Source organism: Lethenteron reissneri, chromosome 12, assembly GCF_015708825.2.
Source record: "Lethenteron reissneri isolate LAM-NWPU_2019-01 chromosome 12, ASM1570882v1, whole genome shotgun sequence".
In the NCBI taxonomy this organism is placed as follows: Eukaryota; Metazoa; Chordata; class Hyperoartia; order Petromyzontiformes; family Petromyzontidae; genus Lethenteron; species Lethenteron reissneri.
The window spans coordinates 3,251,083-3,271,961 of record NC_083790.1 but is presented as its reverse complement, the minus strand read 5'-3'; the positions used below and the strand labels follow the sequence as shown (position 1 = coordinate 3,271,961).

The window sequence follows — 20,879 nt, the reverse complement described above, 5'->3', positions numbered from 1 at the left end:
CGGCCAGAGTGTTTAACTGAGATGTGGATGGGAATGTTGAGTTGATGGTGTACCAGCCAGAGTGTTTGCTGAGATGTGGATGGGAATTTTGAGTTGATGGTGTACCAGCCAGAGTGTTTGTGGAGATGTGGATGGGAATGTTGAGTTGATGGTGTACCAGCCAGAGTGTTTGCTGAGATGTGGATGGGAATGTTGAGTTGATGGTGTACCAGCCAGAGTGTTTGCTGAGATATGGATGGGAATGTTGAGTTGATGGTGTACCAGCCAGAGTGTTTGCTGAGATGTGGATGGGAATGTTGAGTTGATGGTGTACCGGCCAGAGTGTTTGCTGAGATGTGGATGGGAATGTTGAGTTGATGGTGTACCGCCCAGAGTGTTTGCTGAGATGTGGATGGGAATGTTGAGTTGATGGTGTACTGGCCAGAGTGTTTGCTGAGATGTGGATGGGAATGTTGAGTTGATGGTGTACCAGCCAAAGTGTTTGCTGAGATGTGGATGGGAATGTTGAGTTAATGGTGTACCGGCCAGAGTGTTTGCTGAGATGTGGATGGGAATGTTGAGTTGATGGTGTACCAGCCAGAGTGTTTGCTGAGATGTGGATGGGAATGTTGAGTTGATGGTGTACCAGCCAGAGTTTTTGCTGAGATGTGGATGGGAATGTTGAGTTAATGGTGTACCGGCCACAGTGTTTGCTGAGCTGTGCTGCATGAATGGGGCGTACACTGTGCAGAGGTCACGTGCACAGGGCAACAATATGAAAAGCATAATTGACTCGAGGGTCCGCTCGAATTCAACTGCACATTCTGTAAAACCGCTGCATTAATTAACGTTTATGTGGCTGTTGTTTTTGTTATGCTTCAATCGACCTGCGTTTTTTGATATCATGACAATAGTGTGAATTGACAATTTGTTTGTAAAACCTGTTTTTTATTTTAAATGCGGAGTTTATACATGCACACGTTTTGTCCCGTGCAATGTTTTGTGATGTTTATGCAATGCAGAGGGCGATCCATCGAGTGATACCCTCACTAAAATAATATGGGGACATGATAGGGGAAAACAAACATTTTATTTCAAAGCCTCTACGTGTCTCCCACCAATCTCAATCATTTGACTGTCTCTTCTGTAAGTTGTGGTGACATCACTTTTACAATATTCGGTCTCCAGTTGAGAAATAAGAGGGTTATTACAAATCAATGTCGTGCCTATAAATGGATCACCCTGTAAATATGCAAAATTATGGTTATTAAAACAATGCAGAGTTTTGGAGGAGTAGCGCAAATAATCTAGAGGGCATTTAAAGTGACTACAAATGAAAACTAAGCCTAATTAAATCTCTCTGGTAAGACTTGTTGTTTGTGCTCAGAGGCCTGACGGCCACATTGTTTCAAATCACATTTGGCGAGCACAAGCCCAAAATTCCGAACGGCCAGCAACCAACAGCACTTTTGCATGCCTAAGACAACACGAGTAAATACGTGTCTTTAAATCGAGCAAAGGTCAAGCAGAGGTTAAGCCAGTGGGTTGAGCCGTGTTCCGTTTTAATCTTCGTTGAATTGAAACAGGGCCCGAAAGGAGAGCGCGGAGAGAAGGGAGAGTCGGGGCCTCCAGGAACGGCCGGTCCTGCTGGTGCCAAGGGACCCGTGGGAGAGGATGGACCAAAGGGAAACCCTGTGAGTGATTTCGTTATGTTGTTCAATTCAACGTACAGAGGTGTGAGAAGAGCGACAACAAACAGGAATCCGGCAAAAGCAAATGTGTGACACTAGTGGAAGGCGACAGGGAGAGGCAGGATGAGTGAGGAAAAGATGGGCTGATGGAGTGGAGGAGGAGGAAGTACTCTAGCGGGGAGGTGTAACGCAGAAATATCAGCGACAGATGACGGTGATGGTGCCGATAATACCAACCTTGGAGGACTGCTGCTGATGGTAGTTCATGAACTAGGGTTGCGAACTGTTCCACAGATCAAACCCGGACATATTTCCCATTCAGCTTTTGTCTGTCAAAACTGCGCAGTGTACCTAAATAAAGTTCAACTCAACACCGCCAGATATTGGTGCAAATTAATACCTGCCTGTCGAATTCTGATGCCAGTTCCCGGACTGTCCGGGTCAAACCCAGACAGGTAGCAATCAAAAAAGTGAACCCAGCAGCCTGTATGGGAAAATAGATGTTTAATGTTTGTAATTAGTTCACATTTTCTTACGTCTTGCAACTTCGCGATAGAGGGATTAAGCGCTCCTCCCGGATGGAGCCGGTGGTTATTTTGTACAATGCGTGTATTTTGTTAATAAGCTGGTCCTTTCAATAAATAGCTTTTTACGTTTTATATTTTTCCACTGCCAAAGGTGTTATCCTTTGTTTTCAGTATAATGTATCAGTGAATTAGCTGTTTTGCAAAATTAAAATAGACAAAAAGTTTATTGGTAAATTTTTATGGGAGAGAAATCCGTTTAGATTCAATTTACATTCGGAATGGCTAATATATTCCCCATAGAATATTCCCAAAAATAAAAACCCAGCTTGTTTAGCAGATTCAGTCAAATCTAAAACGTATGTAAAGTATGTAAATTTCCCTTGCCTTATGGGTCTCATGTCTTTGACCGATACAATAATCGGATAAACACTCGAAATGGAAACAAAACGGTCATTATCAGCACTGAACATTTATAGCTGTAGTAACAGCAGATTATTAGGGATATGCATTTGCAGTTATAGGGGGCTTAGATGACGCAGTACCTCAAAGCACCTTACAATCACATCTCAACTCAGCCATTCTAAATGCCCTGCGAATGGCATATTGGCAATGCTGGTGTTCATGATTTCACAAAAAACCACCTTCTTCAGGAATGGTAATACTACATATATACAAAGAGAAATGCCCCCCATGTAGCCTTAACAGGCTGTTGGGACAAGTGCTGTTAGCAAGTACCTATGAAGGCCGGCACAGCACACGAGGGGGTGGGTGGCCAGCACTACGCCCGGCCGCCTTTGTCTCCCCCAGTGGCGATGTTTTCAAATTGCACCAGGTACTCATTTAAGGCTGAGTTAACATTGGCCATGAGCGGGAATCGAACTTGGGATGCAGGGTTCGTAGCGCAGCGCGCTAACTGCTGCGCCACCGCTCCCCCCTATAGCACACAAACACACATTCCACTTACCCAGTGATTCCCTGACATGTTTTGTAATGGCTTGCATATATAGCACGTTTGTGTTTATAAATGCTCGCTCTCAGTGGGGGATTCTTCTTTTCACACACGTGTCCTGTGAGCTCGGGGTGCAGGTGTTCAAAAATTCTATTCGCACCCCCCCCCCCCCCCCCGGTAATCGTGAGCGCGTAATAAAACATGACGGACTAGAGGTATTGGAAAATCCGTTTGAAAATTGTGAACTCTTAGCTGCAGGTGCTGATGGATTAATAGAAAGATGAACGTGATGGGCTGAGGTCATGAATTACACAATTTCAGATGCCGTTGTATTTTTTTCAGCGACTAACTTGCTGTTTAACTTTTTCGTGCCCAGGTTTCTTAAGGAAATGTGTCAATGGCACTGCTTTGAAAGGAAAGAAAAAACATACAAATTGGCGACTTTTTTGACCAATGGCCCCTTCATCGTATCTGTGCGCCACTGTCAACGCAGCGTCGCCAAATATTTGGGTTTCATTTGTAAGGAACTTTCTTTTGTCTCCTGCAGGGCCCTGTTGGATTTCCTGGTGACCCAGGACCTCCCGGCGAGGCTGGTCCATCCGTAAGTATTTTCCTGACTTTTGCGATTTTAACTCACTTCAACGGTGAAAAGGTAAAGATTCAGCCCTGCAATTTTTTGCTCACACCACTATCGGCAGATGGACTTCCAACGGAGATAACTGTAGCGAACCCTGTCTAGAGGGTATTTGGCCTTCCATGCTGGCCAGACCTCTTGGAAGAGGTCGCAGTATCCCCACATTTAAGCTCACCACACGCAACCTGCCTGCCTCTGACTTGACAACCTGCCTCCCGCGCCAAGAGATGGAATCAAACCGGCGACCTCTGGACTGCAAGTCCAGCGTGCAAACCATTTCTCGCCTCCGATTAGCACGGTTGGCTACGGTGCGAAAGAAGTTTAACATACATACATACATATACACCACGCAAAGCATCTTCCCTGCCTCCACAACCCCCTTCAGAATGGTCCGACCCCCTCGCGTTGAGCTGAGGACACTCAACCACTGCTTGTGTTTGTTCCAGGGCCAGGACGGATCTCCCGGTGACAAAGGTGAAGACGGGGAAGCTGGAACAGCTGTGAGTTCTCAACGTCGATGACACATGCCCCGTCCACACTATTCAACTCTTAGGAATTCATTACGAGTGTCTGTGTACGTGTGTGTTTAGGGAGCGGCAGTGTAGCGGTTAGCGCTACGCTGCACTACATACCTGGCGACCCAGTTAGATTCCCGCTCACGGCACAACACCAGTCACAAATATCTGAACCAGTCCTGGGCTCCCCCCTGGTCGACTCAGCCTCAAATGAGTATGGTGCGGTGTGTAAACATCGTTACTAGAGAGACAACGCGGTCGGGCGTGGTGCGGGCCACCCACCCCCTCGTGTACCGTTACGGCCTTCATAGGTGCTCGCTAACAGCACTTGCCCCAACAGTCTGTTCAAGGCTATGCGGGGGATCTCTGTCTTTGTCTTTGTGTGTGTGCGTACGTTTGTTAACTGAGTGATGTATTTGGCCAGGGATCGCCTGGACCAGTTGGTGAAGTTGGACCCCCAGGACCACCAGGAAAGAGGGTAAGTGCCAATCATCATCATCATCATCATCCTCGTCATCATATCTTACGAGATACCTTGCACAAGGATAACACAGCTCCCAATGGCACCCATCTCAATATTTCACGCTTAATATCTTCATCTTCACGGAAAATATTTCAACTGCATTCTGAGATGCGCTGTTACATAATGGGCGCGGTATAGAGTATTATGGTGTAATTATTAGTATCTGGTGGATTAAATATGACACGTTTGGGATTCACAATGCGTCTAGGGTATAGTTCAATCTCAAGGCAATGCACAATAGGGTCAGCACGTCAGTGTGTGGTAGGGAAGTGAGTGGTGATTAGGAAAGGAAAATATATAGCAGCGTTGTAATGCTGCGTGATATAAATCGGACAGATTATGATGTTTTACGATTTTTTTTACGTTTTTTCATTTTATGACACCACTACATTTTAAGGCTGTGTTTAAGTATCATGCATGTTTATTACCAAACCTCCGGTAAGTAAGACCCTAGCTGCATATTGTCAGGGGGCATATGATAATTGAATATGTATATATTTTTAAAGTGTGGAACGTTGGAACGTCGGAATATGTCATGGTTTTCTCGACATCGGGACAATCTTACTGACGTCGGAGGGGCGGGATGGGAAACTAAATCCCTAAAGCTGCACGCGTGCAAAAGGGACCTATTTAATAATGCCCCAATTTACACCGCCAAGATCCACATAAAGCCCACCAGTTGCCACTGGGAGTACCGTTCTCTCTGCAGCCTTAGCTTTTTTCTCGCCATACGATACCGTTCATTAGCATTCAACAACGGGCGAATCACCGCACGGAGCCAGTCTGAATGGGGCTGCCACTTTTGAGCACCGCAGCTGCCAAAAAACTGCACCGCCGTCCACTTTTGTGGGGCATCTTTTATTTTTTTTGTGCGAAGCAGGGCCCATCGCATGCTGGCATCAGATAAATAATTCCACAGTTGTAAGTTAAATGACAATGGTTTGCGCCCTTTGTCGATCCATTGCCGGATGAAGACCAAGCCACCCCCCCCCCCAGTGTGGCTTGGTGAGGCGATGGTGGTGAAGGAAGGGGATAGTACCAGTTTGGATGTCACTAACCACTGATGTCATGATGTTCGTAACGTTCATCACGGGCGGGAAATGAACTGGGGTCATTGGGTTCATAGCACGGGACATAGCACGAGGGGAGAACTGCATGCACATGCATCGCCTTGTTGTTATTACGCAACTGACAAAAACGGAGACTTTGAACGTTCTCGGAAAATGTACATGTTTCCCAGGAAAGTAGAATTAAAATTAGGGTGATCCTGATTAAACCACCACAGGTGGCAATTCTACAATGTAACCAGCCACAGTGCCACCACAACCTCCATTTATTATTTAAAACAACATTATATAACGTTACAATGTTAAATACCATGAAATAGAAGATCCCTTTCTCGCACAAACATATTGTTTCTCTCGCATTAGCATATTACATCTGAGTCGCAAACCGTACCTCTCCATAACAAAGGCTCACCCTCTTAAGCCTCACCTTACCATATTAATAAAAAGTGTGCTGTATTTGGCCCTTACCCCCCCCCCCCTTCTCCAACCATTATATAAACGGAGTGGTAGCTCCTGCAATCTCTCATTTACTTGATACAGCTGTCGTGGCTGTGACGGTTCCACTTGAAGATGGAAGCTTGTGTTGCCTCCGAAACGTCGTGATTTTTATTTTATTTTACTTTTATTAATTTTAATGTTTTACCTACGTGACTTTACCGAAAAAACCTAAGAATATATATTACATCTCATCATTGTTTGACCTTGCCCGTCATTGTTTGACCTTGCCCAATAAAAGCATTCCAACGAAACACACATGCAGTGAAATACACAGTTGCAGCATTCTGTTTGTTGACCTGTGATCGAACCGACTCGTCGCTCCGTGGCTGTTGTATAACCCATGCTACGTTGTATAGCGACGATGTCACTTGATCGCTTCAGGGGCAAGCTGGACAACGAGGACCGGAAGGAAGACAGGGAGAGAAGGGAGCAAAGGTAATGACCCGCTTCACTCCGTGATGGAGGAGATTAAGCCATTTTTATCTCGAATTGTATACTACTGTATATTATAAAGACCAAACGGATTTATTTAGTTTTCTTAATTTTCTCTCTGATGGTAATTTTCGTGTCATGTGTATTTTTTTCTTGTTATTTATGTATCAATTTATATAGTTTTGATTTGTTAAGTAGTGCGGTTTTGTTTTTGTAACATCTGTTTAAGGGACTGGCTCATTGTTGCGCAGCATTGTGGGATGCAAATACATTAATGATTTCGATGTAAAGCTTTCGTGACTGCAGGGATTCATCTTCTTGGTTCTTTCGGTAAAGTCACGTAGAATGGAAATAAAAAAATAAAAATATATAAACATTATTTTATTATTTCCATTCTACGTGACTTTACCGAAAGAACCAAGAAGATACATGAATGATGCTATGTAACATTTAATTATCATTATATTCATCACCATCATCGTCGGCCATGGTCTATCCACTGCTGGATGGAGGCCTCTCCGCACCGTTGTGATGCTTCACGATCCGGGGATGCCACGATCCATCTCACTCCTGAACTCGAACTGCTCCTATTGCTCCATCTCCACAGGGTTACTCTCAGATGTGTTCTTTGGCCGCCATGATGTCACCTTGTCCATGAGTCAATGTACATTGCATTCCGACTCCATATTTACATGCATTGTTGTTGTTGTTGTCCTGGCCAAGCCCATTCACTGCTTTTAAAGTCGATATCTCTGATTTGTGTTTTGTTTCCTCATCCACGCGCTCCTCCTCCCGTCTCTCATTGTAAATTCCGAGCAGCTGTTTTGTTCACATTCGTCACCGAGTTCGCATTTCCGATCCATACGTCCTGTCTGGCAACGTGAACGTAACCTCTCCAGGCACATTGGCATGCCGCTTGTCATTGATAAAATCGCCTTTCCGAAAGCACTCTGTCCTGCTGTCATCCGCATCTTTATTCAATCGTCATTTTCACCCCGATGGGCCGCCTCCATGTTTTATATTTTAGGCTGGGTTCACATGGGGTCCCTTAAACCGCGTGCAATGATACATGGTGGCCGACTTTCAGACTCAATTAAGTGATGACATAGGAGGTGCCACATCAGCGTGATTAAATGCCGCTGGGGAACAGTGGTAAGTGATTATTGAGCAAAGTGAGGGCATTTCCTTGGCTAGATCACGAAACAAGGCCCGATGTCAGGGACATAAGATGGAAAAAGCAATTCCTGAGGCATTACTTGAGTCAAAATGTCGAACCTGAAGTTCCTTTCAAATGTGCTCTTTGGGTCTGGGGTGGGTGGGATTAGCTGGAGTTTTAAGCCTGGGCCTGGTAAGTTTATAATAATAATGCATGTTTTGTTCCAGTGAAATTTCTAATATATGAGTCAGAACTATGCATTTAAAAGTCATTTGTAATGACTTTTGGCCCTATCGTACGTACTTATATTATGTTGTGGCTGTATAAATGTTTGTGTTACGTGGAGTGCATGTGTCGCTTAAACTTTCACCTTAAAGAGGCCTAAGCTATGCCCACATTATCACTAACATCTAAAAATCCTCTGAACACAGCCGAATGGTGCAACAATCTGTGAAATGTTAGCCACTTGGTCCGTGTAATGTCACTGACAAATCATGCAACCCAATGCCTCCCACTTGTCACGCGTTCTCGCACTATCAGTAACACCTGTAGTTTGCTACATCCTACTGCACTGTTTTGGTTACAGCTCATCAACGGTCATTCTCATCTCCATTTACCACTTCCTGGGACCCACATAAGCACTTGCTGCACCTTTTTCTCACCGATGCAGTGAATGCACGTGGCCCAGCCAGTTTGATAGTGGTCTTCTTTGATGGCCGATAAAATGAACGGTCGATTTGTTCGTTGACATACCTCCTTGTGTGTTATCACGTCCTTCGGGGGTATATACGTCGGTGTTTTGTGAAATGCGATCGTGTTAATAAAGCCGAGTTTCCTACCATACTCAATGGTTGCATTCATTAGGCCCAATTTCAGCAGTGGAGCATCCGAGCTATTGGCGCGTTGTTTACGCGACAAACGTTACTGGCAGTCGTTTGGTGGAGGGTTACGACACATTTATACTTACGCGATCTAACCAAAAATCATTTATTACGAAAAATATTTAATGTATAACAAAAATAAAGCCGCGTCTTTATTCGCCTTGGTGAATGCCACCTCCCTCTTTTAAGGGCGACCAAGGGATGGAAGGGCCAGCCGGAAAAACAGGCCCGGTCGGTGCCCAGGGGCTTCCGGGAAAACCTGGATCGGAGGGACTGCGCGGCATCCCAGGGTCTGTGGTGAGTGACCACCGCGAAAAAACTATATGGACAACACAAAAGCATCAAAATGATGTTCCTGGCCAAACATCTGTTTACAATAACGGAGTCAAAAAAGTTACAAAGTGATGTTTCGGATGGAAACTCAAAGCAAGGCAAGCACAACGTCAAGTTACATCGCACGCATGCGTTGTTGGAGTAAAAATAATTCCAATTACCCAGGGAGAGCCTCGCCGAGTCTCAAGACTCCTGTCAGGAGGGGTCCCTGCTGCATTGGGTTGTTTGGCAAGTGCCGTTAATAAGCCTTTGGCTTCATGTGGGAAGTAGCCGGGACTACCCAGAGGAAAATCCCCTCCACATTCAAGGGGTTTCACACTCAAAGCGTAACACATAATCAAGAATCCATTGCTGTTCCATCGTCTCCTGGCCATCACGCACACCAAACCTACAGCACCTGGTGTTCCCGGGAAGTCTCCCATGAAAGTGTAAACCAGGCATAAATCTGCTTAGCTTCCGAGGTCTGACGCACCTCCGATTAGCACGGTTGGCTACGTACGGCACAAAAGAAGTTCAACATACGTACAAACAAAAATGATGCATTCACGTGGTACCATTTGACACGAGCGATATAAACGTTTATATTGGCGTGTTTCTTACCACTCTGGTATGAGTAAATTATTCCCAGGTTTTCCATCAAACACACACAAATCCCCATTCTCCGGTTATTAATATTTGCTTCTCCGCTTACCCCCCCCCCCCCTTCCAGAGGACAATAGAGCACTTTCGCTGGCAGCAGAGGGCATGTGTAATGTTTGCACACACAGGGCATCGATCCCCTTGGAACCGATGCTCTTGAATCCAGAGATTGCACGTGCAGCATTTACATGCGGCCGATATCGAGCCAAAATGAACAAATCAGGTTTACACGGAAAGGGTGGGAAATTGATTCTTTGGAATCCGATTAGGGCCCCTTAGACTATGCACGCGTGCGCCCATTTGGCAAAGGGTCACAGGTCCCATCCATGGATCCTCAGGGCAGCTCTCCCAGTGCAAGCGCTGCAGCTCAACCCGAAGTGGAATGCAGCCCCACGTCTGTTTCCACGCTAAATTCAATTGAAATAATCGATGATCTGGAATTTCTGTTGGGCAACCCCCCTTCCCCTTCCCACCCATCGATGCCATATCCATAGGTACGGTTCAGCCATTTCATTTATCCACTGCTGGATGAAGAGGCCTCCCCATGTAGGGTTATATGATCCATACTTTATCTGGATTGTAAACGCGGGTTTGGTAAAGGGACCATAGACGTTGGATCATGGTACAGTACAACAATGTATTTTGCTGTGCTAATTGCTATATTCGAGGGTAGAATATGTTCACCCCACTACAAGTGCTGCATTTAGGAGTGAGCAAACGATCGCTCATGTTTGGATGTCAAATCAAATTAGACACTCCATCTCAATTGACACTGACAATGTACAGTTATGTATGCGATGCATACAGCTGTCTTGTTGCTAGGTTTTACAATAATACATAGGATGAATAACGTCGCTTGATGAACACCTTCATTCATGGACGTTGAGTGAGATATACATTTGTTTTTTTTCGAAGAACATATATACATTTGTGTCTGTGCTACATTCGTTTGAATTTTAAAATAATCAATTGGAAACCCAGTCAGCGGCACAAATGCGCACAAAAGTGAAATAGACAACACTGCCAGAGGTTCTGCCATCCAAGAACTGAGATAATTGCAGCAATAACTAGAGTTTACAAGGACCAAAACAGACAGTGCCACATCACATAGACTTGTTACTGAGGTATAGGCAGTTACGCAGAAAGGTCAGATACATGAACAAAAATAAAATAATTTAAACGGACATAAAACAGTAAAAAAACTGAGAATAGGTTTTCCCCTTTTTTCCGGCAACAAAACAGGTGTTAAGATGTCAAAACACCAAACTGAAACCTTTTACAAGGAATCATGTCTGCATTAACCACAATACTTGTGGTTCAGAATGCGAACAAAAAACATACAGTACTCTGATAATATATGCATTGTCTTTGAAACTGATTGGTCCACACCAGAGACAGCTTTCTTTAGTCTCAAAACGGTGCTAGACCAGAGGACGCCAACACCGTTTTGAGACTATAGAAAGCTGTGAACAATCAGAATATTTAGACTGGAAGAGGAATCCGATGAGCTATGAAGCTCTTTCTTCACATATTTCCAGTAGGGGTGGGTCAGCAAGTTACACCAGCAAATAACAGAAAAAATATGTAAGAACAAGATAGAGAAAAGGTAAGCAAGTCGCTAGCAAAAGTACATATTTCTCAAGTACTTAATTCCTGCCGATTTGTCAACACCAAATGCAAGCTTGGGCAAGGCAGCAAAACAACAACACCAGTCCCAGACCAAACCAAGACAACAACAAAGTCCATTGATGAGATTGCACATTAAAATTGAACGATTGATAAATGGGTCAGGTTCATAGTTACGGATCAGATTTGCGAATGTGTCTGCCGTATCCGGCACACGTCTGCTGCTGAAGGATATTTTTCCAAGGGAGACTTACAAGGTTAAGGGAGGAAACAAGGTCGCTCCAAAATGTTGGTGCTGCAACGGGCACAAGGTTCTGTCACGTATTCCAATTCTTGTTCTCAGGATAGTTGAAATGAACCCGTGTTTCTATCTCACCCCCAGGGTGATCAAGGTATGCCAGGATCTCCTGGGGAGGTTGGTCCTCCTGGACCCATGGTAAGTCCACTAGTTACTTTCACTGGGACTAATTAGGACCAACTTTGCCTTGGCGATATTTTTATATATACACTTTGTATGACGTTAGACTGTAAGGGCAATGACATAAATGTTTAAAGGTGTATATTTTGTCATATAAATGTGCATGCACTCTGAAAGATACTTCAAACTATTACCAACACACCTGTTTTGGAAGTATATAAAACAACCCAGTATAACAATATATTAAATGTATTTTTTTTAAGATACTCTTTTCATATTATATATAGACGTGTGTGTGGTTTCTTAAGAACAACACTGTGGATTAAATGGCAGCATTCAGTGAGACCTGAGACATGGTCGTGGATAATTGTTCAACTTAAAATGTGTGATAATTACGAACGACGGATATTATGCAAATTAATTTGTGGAACAAAAATATTCAGCTAATCTGTTTCTCGCTTTAGGGACCTCCGGGTTTGCCTGGGTTGAAGGGAGATCCTGGTCCGAAAGGAGACAAGGTAGGCTTCATCTGAAATACACAACTATTACTCATTGAACAAATTTTTTTTTCCACATTTGCCCAAACGTTCATTGTATCTCATTTTCATAATGGTAGGGGGCAGGTGATTCAGAACATCAATTCGGTCATCAAAGTAACTGTAGAGTAAGCATATGTACTGGGGTTGAAGCCATCTGAGTGCATTAAATTTCCAACATCAAATATTCAAAGAGGACACGCAAAGCACCGCAGGGCTGCATGGTGAAATGCAAGTGCTCGTGAGTTTCCTAGCCTCCAGCAAGCATGCAATCTGGACCCATCTTTTATCAAACTCACCCATTTATCTAAATAATAAAATATACACACACAATAAACCAATTAAAGCTCAAACTCATCGCTATCCACATCCTGGAGCCCTGCACGACCACATGTTCCGTGCGTGAGCTCTGCCAACGCAGGAGGGGAGGGGAGGAGGAGGAGGGAGGAGAGGGGTTGGGGGCAGCAGTTGCAGGGGTTGATTGGTTGGCTGTGTTTAACCACCTGCCACATTTGGCTTCCCTTTGCCCTTGTGCTCCCTTTTTGGGAGTTGGCACGCGCGCGCAGACGAACGCGACGTTGCGTCTGAAGAGGTAGCCTCTCGCCGGTGAATTGGATTTCAGGTCAATGCTGCCGTTCCATTAACTGCTACGAGAAACTTTGGGGACACTTATGGGCGCTTGCTGCAGAGTGAGATGGCAGTGACAGTGCAGCCCTGCACTTTTTTGCTGCACAGCTGCCCAGGGAGCCCAAGGGCGCCCCTCTAAGAGGGCATTTTGGCCTACTCTTTCACACTGGTCGGATGTTTTTTGTAGAGGTGGGAGTATCCACACTTGGAATCCAATCACACGCGACCTCCTGTTTGACCAACTGTGGTGAGTGGACAGGGTGGGAGCATTTAAACCCACATGTTGACCTCAAAGGCAGTACTGCCACCTCAAATACGAGCTCTTAAGATTCTGGGTCCGAATCCAGGCAATCACCTGTGAGTCAACGAGGCCGTTCAGTATAGTTAGTTCAGAATCAGAATCTATATTTTTCCTGGAGGAATCAGATGAGCGATGAAGATATTTTTTCACAGATGTCCAGTCGGGGCGGGTCAGCAAATTGTCGGTCTCTGTCTGGCCACCAATGGCTGCTGTGAAGAAAAAAAAACCCATCAGATTAAATGTTCGAATAAACAGCGGCTCTGGGTTATTATAAAAAAAAAACGTTTGACTATCATGTAAAGAGAAATATTCTCGTATGCAGAACAGGTGGGGAAGTGCTGCTCCCTACCGTGTGGAACAGATGTGATTGGAAGGGATCTCCATATCCACGGGGGCCGTTCACTTACGCAGAAGGGTTACACCGATTTCCGAATGGATTTGTCATCCCATGACGTGACGTGACAAATTTCGGTGAAAATTACTAAAATGCATAGACATATATTGTATATGAACGTCAAGGGCACAGTGCTCACTCGCACTTTGCTATATCTGCGGCGTAGCGGTGTAAAAGCCGTGTCACTTTTAAAGCTACAGAATGCTTCATTTGTCAGTTCCGCATGCTGGTTGCACTTCTCGGATATTCATTGTTTTGTATTACGCTTAAATACAAGGGTTTAATTTTACCGTCGTAATGGCAGAACGTATTTCCGCTAAATCCTCAGAAATGAAATATAACACCGTGTAATCCTGAGAAATGTAACACTTTTTTGCTCGAGGTGTTATTCGTTTAAATCTCTAGGAAGCTACCGATTTCCCACTGCAATTCAAATCCACGGGAGAACTTTTTTTTGTATCACCCCTTAAATGTGGGTTAAGGTGCAGCCCTGCAACTGCTTGCTCACACCACTGCTGGCAGAAGCAACCTCCACACGAGGGAGCTCTTGAGAGCCCTATCCAGAGGGCATTTTGGCCTCCTCTATAACACAGAGGACTCTCAAGCTAAACATTTCGGAAGGATTACCCACACTTTACCCCACCACACGCATCATGCCGATCGACTAAATGCGGTCCTCATATCGTATTTACGCTGCTGGGTTGGACAGAAGAGGACGGAATGGGGGGGGGTTAAAGAAATGTAGACCTTTGGTTCAACTGCTGCTTAGATTGTATCTATACTCGTGAATGTAGTTTCATATTTATGCGTCAGCGCTCTGAAATAATTCAACATGAAAGGCGTATTGTCAAATAGAGGTTATTATTATTGCTGCGCCGGGAGAGGGAACCGAACTGGCAACCTCTGGATTGCAAGTCCTTGCAAATATAAATAAAACATCCGTGCAAAAATGTACCTTTTTTGCATTAATTAAATACATATGTAACAACAAACTGATTGATGTATAGACGTGTATATATAAATGTATGCATTTACTAAATGAATAACTTTCATGTGTAAATACACATGGACTGCTTTCATATGTAAACTAAATAGAATTTTTTTTGTATCGCGGGCATTGCAATATCGCTGTGGCTTGTCCCGTCTGTGTGCAGGGCCACCCGGGCCTCATTGGCCTGATCGGGCCTCCCGGAGAGCAGGGAGAAAAGGGGGACCGTGGCCTCCCAGGTCCCTCGGGATCCTTCGGGCCAAAGGGTGACCAAGTACGGATTCTCGCAAGATATTTTAATTCATTGCCTATATTTACACAATGTTGGTGTCTCAACTCCATGTGGCTATGCTGTCTGTTGCGTTGATTCTAGCTGTGCGGAAGTTTCGGTGTTAGTTTCTCTTATTGCGTGGATTTTCGCTGGGCACTCTAGGTTTCCCCCTCCCCCATAAGTGAATAACTTATTCGTGGAATTAGGTTTGAGGATTTACGATTTTCATTAACAGGATGCTTAAATGGCTCAGCAGCTCAGTGTGCCTAACGCCACCATCTCATCTCAACTATTCCACTTCTCCTGCTGTAGTCTAATCCAAGAGAACCCCCAGTGGCAGCTGTCCCTGTGCGGCAAAGACGAACGAAGCACTGGCCTGCAAGTGGATGTTAGCCTGCCTGTAGGTGGGATTTCTTCCCCCCCCCCATCCCCCCCCGGCAAATAATTTGCGAGCGATTCATAGAATTTTTGCGAAGTTGGACCGTCATGCCGGCACACGTAGCCTTCTCTCTTTCGGATGACATCACATGGTCTTGAATAATACACTGTGAAGCGGAGGGTGTGTGTCTTTTTAATGTACACTGAGTAGTATAAAATAAAAATAAAGTACCACTTTGTGAGGAGGTCAATGGATAACAGTGGTTGTCTATTTGACATCTGTGAAACTACTGGACGTCTGTGAAAATGAGCTGTATGGCTCATCGGATTCCTCCAGGATAAATAAATCTTCTGATTCTAATCATCTAAACCCCTGCTATAGTAGGATTTTTCTTTGCAACTGGCTCTGCAGGGTTATAAACAAAAGATGAGCATCGATGACTCAATGCTCATTACAGCAGGAACTCACTTTGACTTTGTATTTAAGGCCTTCTTACAATATAACCTGGGTAACAAATCTTACTCATCAGTGGGTGGTTATGGATAAGATTGGTTCTGAGACGACAGAAGTGATTTTTTTATCACGCATCTATGAGACACCAGACTTAAAATATGACGCATTTAATTGTTCATGATCCTATTTTTTCTTAGAAATAATACCAAGATAAATCATATATATATATATTAAGTGGTGTCTTGACTTAAGAACGTGTCTTATTAATTTTTACAATGAGTGCCGCCTTGTGTGATTTGCAAATTAATTTTCCCAGTAGCCCATTACTGCAATTCGAGTACTTGGAGACATACGTATGTTGAATTTATTTTATACCGTACACAGCCAACCATGCTAAATGGAGGTGCGGGGGAAGGACAACAAACTAAACACAAAAAACGTTCTAATGAGTTCTCAACCTAGATTTAAAATTGCATAGCTTCAGTGGCTTCCTAATATCGGGAGGAAGAGCATTCCAGACGACGACAGCAGCGCATCTGAAAGCGCCACGCGATGTGGTGACCGTTCTTGTTCGATGGCCAGCCAAAGCTGCTGCGAGGATGACCGGAGTTTGCATGATGATTTATACTCAATGAACAAGCCACCCGGAATGTTCTCCATCTTGTTGGACCTCAGGAAGTAAGCAGGCTTGAGCCCGATTTGTGCCAGCATAGTGCTTGAATGGGTACCCACCGTGCACATAAGGCCGGTGTAGTAGGCGTTCTCTGGGCATTAAGAGAACACCTGAAGACGGAAGCTTGTGTTGCCTCCGAAACGTCGTGATTTTTATTTTTATTTTACTTTTATTAATTTAAATTTTTTACCTACGTGACTTTACCGAAAAAACCTAAGAATATGAATCCTTGCAGTCACGAAAGCTTCAAATCTAGAATTAAGAGAACAACACAGCAAAGTCCATACTCACCCGTCCCTTCCCCCCTCCATATTCATCAACCGACCAGCGTGGTGAATTCTAGTCGAGTAGCCCTGACTGCATGTACGGCCTGGGGCGGCCACTCATCCAGCAGCGGAGTGACGAATGGGCCGTGCGTGTGCGTGCTCGCATTTCACGTGTTAGTCTGAAATGCGATAGTGGTGGCGGAGCACTTAGCGCACTGCACTGCCAACCCAGTGGCTCCTCGAGTTTGAATTGCCGGCCTAAAGCTGAACGTCAGCGGAGAGTGATATTTGAACCAGTCTTCCCTCCACCCCCCCAGCGCCACCCTCGTTCACCAAGCCGCTCTAACCAGCACGGCAAAGTATCGCTGTTGATAAAGTGCTGTTAAATTAAAAATAAAAAGAAGATGTAATCGGAATTGGGTCACTGAGCGTTAAAGTTAATGTTGTATCAAGTGTGGCAATGGCAGGAGATAAGATCAGTATCGCATTTACGTCAGTAATTGCATATTGCCTTTTTAAATGTTATTTATGCTGATGGGCATAAAAGACCCCCCACTCACTCTGATAAATTGTCCAGCAGAGACCTTAATTACATCTCCCAGGTTCTCTCTTCCCAGCACATTATTAAATGTCACTGTTAGTTAAGGGAATTCTGCTGTGTACCAGTTTGAAGGGCAAAATATAAACACGTCATTTTGCACGACTGAACCTGGAATAAAATAAAAACATTATTCGGTGATGCCGCATTGGACACATGGTACACATGTACACACAACAACAACAACAAAACGCAGCACATTCTTCAGTAACAATGCGGCTTTAAGAAGAAAACAATTGTATAAAAGGCAACATTTCTGGCCATGACCCTTGTTCAGAACACATCAAATAAAAAATGTTTTTAAATGTGTTGAGTTATTTTGAAAATTGAATAGTTACTCTTCGTTGGCCATATGAAAACATAGTGATCAGCATCATCATAACAGGAACACAAATATCTAAGAGTACTTTATATAGTTTCCATAAGGCTTTGTCCTCCATCCTCCCGTACCACCTCCACTCCTGCGTCACGTTGTGTTTTTATTGTGAAAGATCAAGTTAGCGGATTGCCAAGCATAAAAGGTGAAGGTGTGGCCCTACAATTGCTTCCTCGTGCCACCAACTAGCACAGTGGGTCAGGTGAGGCCTACTTTGCTAGTTAGCTCTTTTTCAGAAGCGACCTGGCCACATAACTTAACAAAGTGGCTTATCACGTGGAAATTCAAAGCAGCCAAATACTATACTCTTTGTTCTAGATTTGAAGCTTTCGTGACTGCAAGGATTCATATTCTTAGGTTCCACCTGAAGACGTAAGCTTGTGTTGCCTCCGAAACGTCGTGATTTTATTTTTATTTTACTTTTATTAATTTGAATTTTTTACCTATGTGACTTTACCGAAAAAACCTAAGAATACTATACTCTTTGGTTATTTCGGTAAAGTCACGTAGGTATAAAATAAAATAAATCACGACGTTTCGGGTGCAACACAAGCGTCCGTCATCAGGTGGGAAAGCATGGTCTGCTGCTGAGGCAGACTGTTTTAAAAGGTTTGAAATAGGTGTAGCCCAAGGGTCATAAAGAAGTGGCCGGGGTTAGTGATGTTAATGTGAGAAATTAGCGTGTAACTGTAAGATAGCAGGAGAGCGGCCTCCTCGTCGAGGGCACGGAAGTGGCTATGTTAATGTGAGAGATTAGCCAAATACTATGAACGCACGTTCCTAAATGTGCAGGGAAAAACTGAAGGACACAGAAAAATCAACGCGACTACGGGGAGAACATGCAAACATCAAATATACAGGCGTCAGGGTCAGGATCGAACCCACAACCTCCTGTATACCAGGCGAGGTAGTTAACATCTCACCACTGTGGCGCCCACCAAATCTTGTATTGAGTGATCAGACCGTGACCTGCCGATCAACTAACTGCTGGGTGGACAGAGTCAGTGTGTGGGTGGGTGTAACACATTCCTGCGGAGGGAGCTGGTAGGAACGTTGGGTTGCTCGGTCAATGGCCAGGGTCAACGGCGGCGTGGTGTTTTCCGCAAATATGGCTGACTGTGAGGGCGGGCACAAGCCGGCGTGAGTTGGTTAAACGTTGAGTTTTATAAGGGCACCACGGGGTGACCAGCCCCTCCCCACCCAGCCCCACCCCTCCCACCCCCCACCTACCCCCAAGCTCCCCACCCAGCCCCTCCACACCCTCTCCTCTCCACCCAGCCCCACCCCTCCAATTTTTGGATGCCGGACGGACGGACACAATAATCCCCTGTGCGCTGGTGGAACCAGCTGGTTCCTATCAGTATAACTAGTGTAGTGATATAAGAATCTTGTACCATTGTTTCCACTGCCATGCCTGGAGATCGAACAAAGCCAACTGGCAGCCTCCAGGTTGCAAGTCTGGTGTGCTATCTAGGCAACGTCCCTGGGAGGTGTAAAAAAAAAAAAACCTATGAATAACGTTTGCTCTTTTTTTTCCAACAGGGCATCACTGGGCCGTCTGGCCCTTATGGACCAGCTGGTCCTCCTGGTCTCCCAGTGAGTTGCAGAAGCTTTAATTGCATCATTTATTGTTTTCATCTTGTCAAAATAATAATAATCATTAAGAGTGATATCACTGCACATTTAAAACGTTCACGTTTCCACATGCGTAAATAACTGAAATGACCTCGCTTGCATTTTAAAATGTCCTCGTATCTAATTGCGAGCTCATCAGACAATCTGGGATTATGGTTATGTAATATTTAATTGCAGAGTTGTGTAAATGTGTTTAAGTGAACGTGCATGACAAGCAGGAATAAAGCATGTAATTTAAGATGGACAACATTTATATGAACGCCTTATTTGTATATTAATTACGTGTTCACAATGTTTGGTTTGATACCGAAGGCAGGCTTTGATACAACATTATTATAAACCTTTAACATTCTTTGTTCCATTTAATCGCAAAGTATGACATCACGGCAAATGATGTCGTACTATGTCACATCCGTGCTATTTTCCACCAAAGGTGGTGTCACATTGCATTGGTTAAGGTCACTTTTATTCACATCACATCACAGCAAATTATCTAAAAATCTGAAACAAAGTCCGAAAGTGTCCTTAAAAATCTTACAATTCGAAAATCAAATGATTGTTAAATGAATTAATCTACAATAGTTATAATATATATTCAGATGTATTATGTATATCTCTCGCCTTCTAATTTACATATTGAGTCGTGGATAATGCTAAGACAATACTCAGCAGAAATGTGTATTAAGTGTTGAGCAAAGTGTGCATGTTGCGCAGTGTGAGTGATAAAATGTGATGGCAAGCGCTAACCACCGCTCGACTACTTCTCCACACAGGGTCCCCAAGGCCCCAAGGGATCAAAAGGTTCCATGGTAATTGCTCATTTTGCCAATAAAGCACTGCAATTGACGAGCTTGTTTTTATTTACACAAGCCTGCTGCTGTCGGTTGGAAAGCTTGACTTGCGTTAATGGAATTTCTTTCTTATTGGCGATGCCCCTTGTGAGATTGTGCGTGCGTGTGTGTGCATCTCTCTCTCTCTGTGTCTCTGTCATGACAGGGCCCTGGAGGACCCAAGGGAGATATGGGACCCCCAGGCACCCCTGGCCCTCCTGTAAGTGCACTGTACCCAGCCACCCACCCACCCACCAAGCCACTCAGCCAGCCACCCACCCACCCAGCCACCCAGCTAGCCACCCACCCAGCCAGCCACCCACCCACCCAGCCACCCACCCAGCTAGCCACCCAGCCAGCCAGCCACCCACCCAGCCACCCACCCAGCTAGCCACCCAGCCAGCCAGCCAGCCACCCACCCAGCCACCGACTCAGCTAGCCACCCACCCACCCAGCCACCCACCCAGCCAGTCACCCACCCAGCCATCAACCCACCCATCCACCCCAAATTCTATAAAATCACATCCCTATCACAAGTGGTGCATTTATCCCAATCAAATCTGGGAAGTCAGATTTGAAACAGTTATAATTGGCGAATTTAAAACTTTAATGCTTTTATACATGACACCTTAATGTTGTTAACTTAAAAAAGAAATGTGGCCAGAGCATTACGTGGACTCACCC

The 20,879-nt window shown here is 44.6% G+C and overlaps 1 protein-coding gene across 2 annotated transcripts in view; it reads left to right on the top strand.

Annotated features, from left to right (window-relative positions):
• The window catches only part of COL5A3 (collagen type V alpha 3 chain), a 169,679-nt gene that overhangs the window by 129,464 nt on the left and 19,336 nt on the right, over nucleotides 1–20,879 (top strand). For both annotated transcript variants that reach the window (XM_061550444.1, XM_061550443.1), the window contains 12 exons: nucleotides 1,566–1,673; nucleotides 3,694–3,747; nucleotides 4,227–4,280; nucleotides 4,720–4,773; nucleotides 6,765–6,818; nucleotides 9,042–9,149; nucleotides 11,833–11,886; nucleotides 12,333–12,386; nucleotides 14,881–14,988; nucleotides 19,273–19,326; nucleotides 20,139–20,174; nucleotides 20,362–20,415. In XM_061550444.1, coding sequence (XP_061406428.1) covers nucleotides 1,566–1,673; nucleotides 3,694–3,747; nucleotides 4,227–4,280; nucleotides 4,720–4,773; nucleotides 6,765–6,818; nucleotides 9,042–9,149; nucleotides 11,833–11,886; nucleotides 12,333–12,386; nucleotides 14,881–14,988; nucleotides 19,273–19,326; nucleotides 20,139–20,174; nucleotides 20,362–20,415 — 792 coding nt within the window. The remainder of the gene's footprint in view (nucleotides 1–1,565; nucleotides 1,674–3,693; nucleotides 3,748–4,226; nucleotides 4,281–4,719; nucleotides 4,774–6,764; nucleotides 6,819–9,041; nucleotides 9,150–11,832; nucleotides 11,887–12,332; nucleotides 12,387–14,880; nucleotides 14,989–19,272; nucleotides 19,327–20,138; nucleotides 20,175–20,361; nucleotides 20,416–20,879) is intronic.